The sequence below is a fragment of the Leguminivora glycinivorella genome, chromosome Z (assembly GCF_023078275.1).
Source record: "Leguminivora glycinivorella isolate SPB_JAAS2020 chromosome Z, LegGlyc_1.1, whole genome shotgun sequence".
Taxonomy (NCBI): Eukaryota; Metazoa; Arthropoda; class Insecta; order Lepidoptera; family Tortricidae; genus Leguminivora; species Leguminivora glycinivorella.
In genome coordinates, this window is record NC_062998.1 from 35528629 (window position 1) to 35539453 (window position 10825).

Genomic DNA, 10825 nt, shown 5'->3' on the forward strand with positions numbered 1-10825 from the left:
CTGTGCCCTTACAACTCTCACCAAACTCTAAACACTAAACACTGATTCAAACTTTCACGATTTTTACACATATTTAAAATTGTAAACGGGACTTAATCGCGTATTTACTATGTTTTAAACACTAACCTTCGACGTTTCAAGGACGGCACTGTCCCCGTAGTCTCGGAGCAGACTGGCTGAAGTTGACATCAACATCTCTTCTAGCTGTACGAGTTTTTGGAACTACCCGCACTTGGTCCTGACTACCCACTTGAACAGTTTAAAACATAGTAAATACGCGATTAAGTCCCGTTTGCAATTTTAAATATGTCTAATAGGCTAGTTTCCTACTAGTAAAATCAGCTTCTTTTTAAGAACTGTCAAAATGATTTGCTAATATGGAATTATGTACTATGAAATACTGAGGAGTGACGTCACGGTCAATTCATTTACTTTATATCTTTCTCTTTGACTAGTTAAATAGAAATTATGTTTAAGCATAACTACTGTCCATATATTTCTTCTAATTATGTGGTGCTTTATTTCGTGCACTGCATAAAATATTTCATATTAAGTATAGGAATCTAGCCTATTGTCTCCCGAGCGATGCCGTCATTGACATTGTTTAAAGCACTTAAGTTGTAGACTTTCAGTTTCCTTTATAAGAATATTATTTACAAACCAAAACATGCTATAATTTGCTGTACGTTTTCGTGTGTTCACAAGAGTAAACCAGAAAAAACAAAAGAAAGAAAAACAGAAGTAGAAAACCGTATTAATAGCAAGTGATACATTACAATATAAGTGTTTAAACTTGTAATATCAAGATGATTAAATTTCATGTCATACAACCGCACATCCTTCTAATGATCAGTTCCTTGCATAAGCTGTCTCACTGCGGGTGATATGATAGAGAGGTTTCTGTCTACTCACTTAGGTAAATGTTTACCTTATGTAATACTTAGATAACACATTTACTTATTTGTGACCACTATGTACTTTGGCGGTTTTCCAGGTGTTCAGACAGCAGCCAAGAGCTATACAGCTCGCAGACGAGCTCACCACCACCAGCTGCTCTACGTGCCCTACAGCAGCCACTACCACTACCAGCACCACGACTACACGGCGCACTGGACCGCCAGCGACTGTGAGTTCACAAGCCAGGTGTACACACGCAGACAGGCTCGGAGTAGACAGCCCACCACCACCAGCTGCTCTACGTGCCCTACAGCAGCCACTACCACTACCAGCACCACGACAACACGGCGCACTGGACCGCCAGCGACTGTGAGTTCACAAGCCAGGTGTACACACGCAGACAGGCTCGGAGTAGACAGCCCACCACCACCAGCTGCTCTACGTGCCTGTGAGTGGGAAATCAAGGCCAAGGCTGATCGTAAACCCCGCTGTCTTTTCTCATCTCTACTTAGTTCATACGAAGTGAATGGCAGGTAATGGTGCGTACACTATAGTGGGTTTAGCGTAGGTCACGTATATGGGAATGTGGTAAAGAGGCAGATGATGGACTACGGACTGAACGCACAACTATTTTTTGTAGGAATTTAGCCCTTAATAACAGTATTTTTGAAGTCAACTGTCTTCTGATTGGATACGGTTGTGAATGAAGTGTTGCACGATTGTTGCAGACACGCGCATGCACTCATACTACCAGCAGCAGAGCCGCGGCGGCGCGAGCACGCCGCAGCCGTCGCCGGCGCAGCCTCAGCGCGCTCAGTACACACATGCTTTGCAACTACAGGTATCTATACTTTTATTACATATTCAGGGTATATTTTGATAGCGATTCAGTAAGGACAGCTATGAAATCCTGTGGTCCTACGCAAAAATATGCTAAGAGGAGACCTTCCCTCGATTTCATATTGATGAAAAATGGCATTTACAGATTTTGGAAAAAACATACAGGGCATTTTTGACAAACTTTTTTTTTGACGCCAATCGATCCCATTCCTATCCAGGATCAAAAGCTTGTATGGGACTAAAAAATAATTTCCGGTTAGAAAAGTCACCAATCGCGAAAAACTTTTCCCATAAGTATAATTTGTATATATTTTTTCACATGGTGTTTACTTGATGCCAATCGATTCCATTCCTATTCACTATCGATAGTTTCTTTGGGCTCAACTTGCGGCATCTGCATTGGTATCTTTCGCTTGTTCGGGTATCAATGTTAGCACAATGCTGCATGTTAAACATCAACTTTGCCCCCTTGTTAATCAAGCTGAAATAATGAAAACGAAATATATTTTTCTCAAACATGCAATGAAATATTGTCTTTACGTTCCTTAAAATGGGCTGGGAAGTATCGCTTTTTGGGCGCAACAACTCGAGAGGACTGTAAAGGGATTTCATATTATTTTTTAGGCCTAGGCCTGCAAAGTAACTTTTTTTATAAAATATTGTCCTTTAGAGCATTTTTTTTTATTTCATTCTATTGTGTTTTGTATATTATGACGAGGCGTTTTTCCGCAGACGTTGATCCCGGCCCCGGCGCGGTACCGGCCGGTGCCGGCCCCGCAGCCCGGAGGCGGGAAGCAGATGATATGCTACTCTGAAAAGGTATACCATCGCTACAACGAGCTCTTAAGATATATTTTTTTAATTTATTTACTTACTTGGGGTAAATAGTCTTTTTCAACCAAAGGCAAGACAAAGAGATCGAAAGAAGAGTCCCAAAACGCTTGGAAGAGCTATTGGTCCCTCAAGGAGCTATTGAAGGGAACCCTACCACTAGCTCTCAAGCGGAGACTCGTCGACATGTGTATATTGTCAATCCTCACTTACGGTTCTCAGACATGGTCACTTACCGAGTCACAAAAGACCAAATTGAAGGTTTGTCAAAGAGCTACGGAGCGCAACATGCTTGGGGTGAAAAGGATTGACCGGGTCCGAAACATTACGTTGCGCGCCAAGACAGGCATTGTTGACATTGGGGTCAAAACCGCCAGGTTGAAGTGGGACTGGGCACGCCATGTACGGCGTATGCATCCACAGCGGTGGGCTAAGACTATGGAGTGGGTGCGAAAACGCAAACGGTCGGCCCGGAAAGAGATGGCGGGATGATCTGGACTCTTTTCTCAACAACTGGATGGATGCTGCACTTAATCGGGAGGATTGGAAATCTAGGGGGAGAGGCCTTTGCCCAGCAGTGGAACACTCTATAGGCTATTTAAAAAAATATTTAGAACACAAACAGTCATATAAACAAATGAGTTGGTGTATTACAATGTAGGCACTAGTAATTAGAATAAAAAAAGACTTGAAGGCTCATTACTGAATAAAAGGATTGTTAACATACTAACAAAAATATGTACGCTAATAGGTAAGCAAAAGAAATCATGAGCAGTAGATAATACTTTAGATATTTTACAGTCATTAGACTAAATATAAGGAATCCATACTAATATTATAAATGGGAAAGTGTGTGTTTGTTTGTCCGTCTTTCACGGCAAAACGGAGCGAGGAAATGACGTGATTTTTTAAGTGGAGATAGTTGAAGGGATGGAGAGTGACATAGGCTACTTTTTGTCTCTTTCTAACGCGAGCGATAAATAATTAAATTTTCTCACTTTGTCTACATACAACAACACTCAAGATATGAGATGGCAACACTTTTCTATGGCTGTTTTATTTTTCCTCCTTTATTTAAAGCCCGACCAGAAATATATGACTACGCGTTATGTTGCGGAATTTCATTAGAACTGTTTTCTTCGTACTATACTGAACTGTCACCCCATACATTAGAATAACAGCGGCCTCGACAATAGTCATACAATTTTGGCAATGTTGCACTGTTTGGCACATTTGTATAAAATAGCAACTGTATATCCTACTTTCGGTAGGTGGCAGCACCGCTGTACCAGCAGGCGCCCGGGTCTCCGTCGCGCGCGGCGCGCGGCGCCCCCGAGGGCGCGCCGGCCGGCCCCGCCGCCGCCGCCGCCACCTCGCCCATGGCGCCGCCCGCCAACCCGGTCTACTACGCGATGAACGTCTGACGGGGGGACTAGGCGAGTACCTTCTGTTCTACTATTTACTTCGTCCGGTTGTCCGGTTTGAAGCTGGGAACAAATGAATGACGACCGCGACTGATAAGTGTGCACAATCTTCGAAATGTGGCTTGCGGCTGACGAAAACATCCTAACGCCATATTTCTGTCAGATGTCCAAACGCTCATGGTCAACACTAAGTTACATCCAAGGCTCACCGCCGACAGTTAAGTTAAATTAGAAATAAGTAGTCCGCGTGACACTAAAACAGCCCTCATGTCGGCGAAAAACCATTGATACCATTATGAATTTTCTATTTTGTCTTGGAGCGTGCCATTCATTTTCTGACAAGGTATTGAATGCGTCCCATTCCGCTTTCATCGCAAACTATTCTCCCGTTTACTATTTAATCTGTTTTTTTATACCTAATATTATTTATCATCACTACATAGTATAAAACAAAGTCGCTTTCTCTGTCCCTATGTCCCTATGTATGCTTAAATCTTTAAAACTACGCAACGGATTTTGATGCGGTTTTTTTTAATAGATAGAGTGATTGTAGAGGAAGGTTTACATGTAGGTATAGTACCCGTGTGAAGCCGGGGCGGGTCGCTAGTAATAAGATAAATGCAAGCAAAAACTACTATTCAAAAAACATAAAAAAAAATTTTTTTAAAAATAAACAACAACATACAATCACGCCTGTATCCCATAAAGGGGTAGGCAGAACACATGAAACTACTAAAGCTTCAGTGCCACTCTTGGCAAATAAGGGGTTGAAAGAAAACGAAACTGTGAATTTTTTTTTTTTTAATTTTGATATTTTGATCAAAGACTACTATTTAAAATAACAAATAAAAACATGAAAACAGAATGAGACGAATTTTAAAAAACAACAGAAGCGATTGGGACAGCCCCACACAATAACTACCAAAAAAGAAAACCTTTGCAATAAGTGCCAAAAACTCGACATAACATACCATAACATCCAATTGTTAAATTCCAGGTGAAAATCGTGGTGGGCCCTACAGGTGACGTCCGAATCAGCGTCCAGCCGCCGACTAACTCAGCCGATTCTGCCCAGAATTCTTCCTGCAGTACGGAATAACCGTGAAAGGCCGTGCTCACGCCTCGAGCGCCCGCACCGCCTCCGCGCCGACCGCCGCCGCGCCGGTCCACTCCGGCCTCTCACTCCTGACACTCTCTACAGTGTTCTCACTGACGACTCTAACCACAGATACCTACAGCTAAAACCAAATTGTGGTAACATGAACCAACGAACACGTACAAATACTAACACAGCTTACGTTAGAACTTCAATGTCTGTTATGTAAAATATGTATGTTAATTAGATAAGCATCGATCGTTCACAAGGCCGACAATAATTTTTAGACTCGTTTCAAGAGCTCCGTACATAAGAACTGACACTGCCACTAGTCATCCAAAGCAAGATAGGTACAGTTTACAGCATTCAATCCGAATCATCGCTCTAAGTGCATATGTGAGTGTGTTTAGTAAATCGTCCCACTTTTTCGGTTACCAAGCGGCTTTATAGCAATCGACAAAGTGGAACGTTTTCCCGTACACACTAACATATAATGATCGGGGGGTGTTTTTGGCCTTTTGAATCACTCACCAAGCGCGTCAATAGATTTATTGGGTTGGTAAGAAAGTAATGAGCGAATCATAACCAATATTGTAATTTTTATTTAATTTATTATTTTAATCATTTATCAAAAATATAACGGCCTTCGTTATCTACTACTTGTCTCCATCGTTCTGGTAAAGAATGAATAGCATCGGCGAAGAAGTTCTTAGGTTTAGATTCAAAAAACTCAGCTATGTACTGTCGTAGATGGGCTTGATCATCGAACTTTTTTTCATTCAAGGCATTGCTTAGCGATCTGAACAATGCGTAATCCGTAGGTGCCAAGTCTGGAGAGTACGGTGGATGAGGTATCACTTTCCAACCTAGCTCCAATAGCTTTAGCCGAGTCACTTTTGCAATGTGTGGGCGAGCATTGTCGTGTAAGAAAAAAACTTTAGCATGCTGTGGACGATTCTGACAGATTTTTTGCTTTAAATTTTCAAGCTGATTACAGTATACTGATGCGGTAACAGTCATTCCACTTGGTAGGAGTTCCCAGTGAATAATACCATGAATATCCCACCAAACGGACAGCATAACTTTTTTCGGGTGAGGCTCTGTTTTTAGTGCCTCTATTCCTTTTTCGTTTGGAGCTAGCCACTGACGTTTGCGTGTGTGATTTATGTATAAGACCCATTTTTCATCTCCAGTGATAAGATGGTCCAACCAGTTGAATGTGCGGCGAAAAGACAGAAGTTGTATGTAGATATCGGCACGGCGGTTTAGTTGATGTCTATCAAGTTCGTGACTCGTTAGCCTCGGATCTCCTTCAATTAAGGTTTTTAATTTGGCTACATCAATCTTCACCGGTCGACCAGACTTAGGTTGATCTGATAATGAAAAGTCGCCACTACGAAAACGCTGGAACCATCGTTTCGCCGTGGCCTCAGACACAACTTCAGGAGCAACACGCTGACATATATTACGCACTGCTTCGGCGGCTGAATGGCCAGACTGAAATTCATATAATAAGCAATGCCTTACATGCACTTTTAATTCGTCCATTTTCTTCCTTATATTAGCTCGGCGACAGCTAGTGAATGACTGACGAGAAACTGTGCGACTTGCCCTTTATATACTTTCGACCATAGAAGATTCTAGAACTCTCTCAAAAATTTTATGTGGAATTCAATCGATCGCTCATTACTTTCTTACCAACCCAATAGTATGCTCAGTATATGCTTAGGAAATTATTCCTACGATATATATAATAATTCGTGTAGTGTTTATTTCAACCGCTAAGTATTTCTTGAAAGTTTTTCATATATGCTAATAAAATATTACTGTCCCTGTGTGTGTGAGTTTGCTGTGGCGGGGAAAAGTGCGTACTGGCCACAATTCCAAACTTTACTGATTAATTAGTACAGTCAGTTTGCCTAATATGGATGCTGATGCGCAATAATGTGTCAACCCACAAATTTGAGGATTAAAGTTGACATTTTATTGCAAAATTCATGTGGGATAACGGATAACACATTATTGCGTATTAGCATCCATATAATAATCGACTCATTAGATCAAATAAACACCAGCCTATAATCTGCTCGTGACGTTTACACGCTAACTTAGTAAGTCGGGCAAAGCGGTAGACAAAGTGTTAGGTGTAGTAACAGAAAATGTTCCGTATGCATAATTTGTATCCGTCATTGTACACTCGCCTCACTTCGTAAGACACAAAAAAAAACAAACTTAATTCATTTAATGCTCATTAATAATTGGTAATTTGTATTTTACGTGAATTATGAAAGCTATATTCATTTATAAGCACAGACCAGTAATTATGACGTCTAACTATTTTTAATTAAAACATTGAAGTGTGTCTTCAGTGGTAAATTGTATATCAAGAAACTTACCCCCTTATTCATAAACGTTCACTAAAGTTATCAAGCCGATAAAGTTCGTTTGTCCCTTTCTATCACTTCAATATGTCGGAAAGGGACAGGCGGACCGTATACCTGTTTGCCACTGACGTGGTATAAAAAAAAGAACTTTATCGGCGTGATAACTTTAGTGAACATTTATGAATAAGGGGGTAAGTATTTATTTACCACTGCAGTCTATACTATATCAACGAGTAGGAAGTATTATAAAGAGTGCCAAAATACTGATTTCAGTATTATGATAATGAAGTATTATACAATGTACTGTAGACACAGCCATGAATTTTGCCTCTTTTAACTAGAAATGTTAATTAGCATGTTAATGTTATTATATAATTATTATCCAAGCAATATTTTGATATTGGTTTCATCATTTCCATCATACACCTAAGAACATGTGGAGCTGTAGTTATAGTGATTTCGTTAAGATTTCCGCTGGCGGCCTACATAAAAACAACTATATTTTAAACTATTGGTAGTATAATAAATTAAGGAAACTCAAAGTATTACTTACACCATTGTTGATTATGATATGTTATGATATTTGTATATCGATAAATCGATATGGGGTCTACGTACTCCTCGTTGTTCGGATAAATGTGTGGGGTAAACCTCGATTTTCAACATACTATGATGTGGACATTTGTGAAATGGCAGTCGTTGAGTTGGATCTCCCTAACTTGTTGGTGGGTGCATACCTTTTGTCTAATTTATTACGGCTTAAAAGTCAGTATTTAAAAATATTGGATATTTGGGTAAAGAACTACAAGATCACTTGCTCCAGATGTTTCCTGAACTAAACATTCCTACATTTTTAAAGAAAAGAAAATAATGACTACCGTATAAAAATATAATTTCAAATAATAAAAATGTCGCACAAGTATAAGACCAAAAGGTAGACCAAGTTTTGAAATTCTGATGAATTGTAGTATACCTAAGTAAAAAGATATTTTTGTCTAATCCGGAAATTTAGACCTCTGGTTTAAGGCTTGCAATAGGCTACTTGCCTCCTAGTCAAATCAGCTTCTTTTTAAGAACTGTCAAAACGATTTTGAACGACTTGCTAATATGGAATTAATAAATTGAGTGACGTCACGGTCAACTGATTTCCTTTACATATTTCTATCTGATTTATAAAATATGAACTGGAGTTAAAAATATCTTCTGTCCTGTTTTTCTTATAATTATCTGATGCTTTATTTCGTGCATGGTATAAAATATTTTATTTTAAGTACAGTCAAGTTGCCTATTCTCCTTGTCCGACAAACTGGAATCGTGAACCGAAAGATTTTGTTTACCCTTGTACAAGATTTAGATTCAGTTAGGTCAATATTTCATCATTACTTTTATGTTTTAATAGGTACTTACCATACTTTCTTACAATTACAATTTAGATACCTACTTTTTTATCTAATATCTAGCCTGTACAATGAGATTGTCCTTATTACATGGTATTACACAAGGGTAATGTACTTTCTGAAATCGAAACTTGTATCTTGCTCACATGATTAATTCAATTCAATTTATTTATTGTTCGAATGTGAGTGGTTTAAATGATGATAGGGTTAGTATTTTGTAACATCACAATCTGCCAGAATTTGGCGTACAATATGCATTAGATATTGAAGATAAAAAGTATAGGTAGGTACCTACGTAATACGTATGCTGCATTATACATATACAATTATACATCTGCTTAGTACAGAGGCTAAGTAATACCAATATTGATTTAGGCCGTAGCCAGAGGTCATAATCATAAGTAGATAGGTTAAATAACATAATATTTGTGCTTTCCAAGTAGCATTCGGAAGCAGCTGTAAAAATAGATACATACTTACAAGTTTAATAGAAAATACGAAATGAAACAAATCACATTTGTTTACTTCGAAACGAAACTTCAACTTTGTGTATTGTTCCAGTCATTATTGTAAAAAAAAAAGAAAACCTAAAAAGACATACTTAGATGAAAGTCTAGTCACTATTTTATAAGAAACCATAGAGTTACCGATAGACTGTCTTGTGTTATATTATAATATGTAGTTAGGTTATACTAGTTCCCGAACTGTGCACCACAGCGCCGCGAGGAAATCCTTAACCGCTAGTTACTTTTCTATATTTTCTGTGTAGAAAAGCTTAGGGCGCCAATTGCGCCCTATGCAGACAGGACGCGGACGCATACTCTAAAAGATCGGGAATCCCTTAATATTTTACCAATACTATGAAGGCAAAAAGGCATTATGATTTATTGACGCCAGGGGGTGCCACTTGCTACTAGTCAACCAGCAATTCTCTTATTAGGTTCTCATAAAATTCATAGTGATATTTGTACATTGTACAAACAACATTGTACAGACTTTGTTTTGTTTGAAAATTGGAAGAATTAAAACAAATGCAGCCCTGTCCCAATTACTTAGTTGTGTTTATTCACGGAGAGGAGTACGGGTCTCTCTGAGCCAAGTTTTAGTGTAGGTTTCGGCGAAGTTTAAGATTTATCTATAAAGCTCGTATTTCCTAGGAAAGCATATTTTCTATTTATGCATTTTGCATGGAGACAGCCGCTATATGACGGCACCGCTATCCTAGGAAACTCAAGCTTTAACTGTTTAAGTTTAAATTCCAAATTACGGTTTGTATAATTCTCAACTAAACCAAAGATGTAGCAAAGCTACTGTATTGTTGACTATAAACGTAATCAGTTGTACCAATAAAATATATTTGAAACCGGACGAATATTTTTCATGCCTGGTTCGGTTGTGGGTTAAAACAGACACTTACCTAAAAATATCCGTCCCATTACAAAAATTTTATCATTATTTTAAACTTTATTGCACATCAAAAGTGTTTTATCATGCGAGTGGCATCACCATGACCGGTCAAGTAAAATTAATTTTAATTATTTTATTTTTACCTCAACTATCGTTTTACTCCAGATAGATTTTATCTATACTGGGTGTGGCTCCCTTTCCAACACTTTTCAACCTTTGTAAAAATGATTGGCAAGGGACAGCGGGGCAATTTCGACTGGGGAGTAATTGCAACTGATCCATATTTACAGATCCAGTCCGAAAAGATTTTCCTTCGTATTGTTACGGAAACATACGAACATGTTATGCTATTTCAGTCACTCTCAGTACAAGACGTGCTGACACAGTTTGAACTAGCTTGACATATACGAACTTTCCGGAAAAATACGAAGGAACAGCTTTTCGCACTACATGTGTAGATGGTTTTTATTTTTAATATGTATGAATAATAAAAAGTCTATATATGTATGTCTAATCGTTATTAGTATTTAAAAAAATATTACGTACCTA

The 10825-nt window shown here is 38.7% G+C and overlaps 1 protein-coding gene across 1 annotated transcript; it reads left to right on the forward strand.

Annotated features, from left to right (window-relative positions):
* Nucleotides 1-885: 885 nt before the first annotated feature.
* On the forward strand, nucleotides 886-3992 carry LOC125240474. Its single transcript, XM_048148366.1, has 5 exons — nucleotides 886-916; nucleotides 995-1126; nucleotides 1626-1738; nucleotides 2470-2556; nucleotides 3840-3992. The coding sequence occupies exons 1-5, from the start codon at nucleotides 886-888 to the stop codon at nucleotides 3990-3992; spliced, it is 516 nt and encodes a 171-aa protein (XP_048004323.1).
* Nucleotides 3993-10825: the final 6833 nt, after the last annotated feature.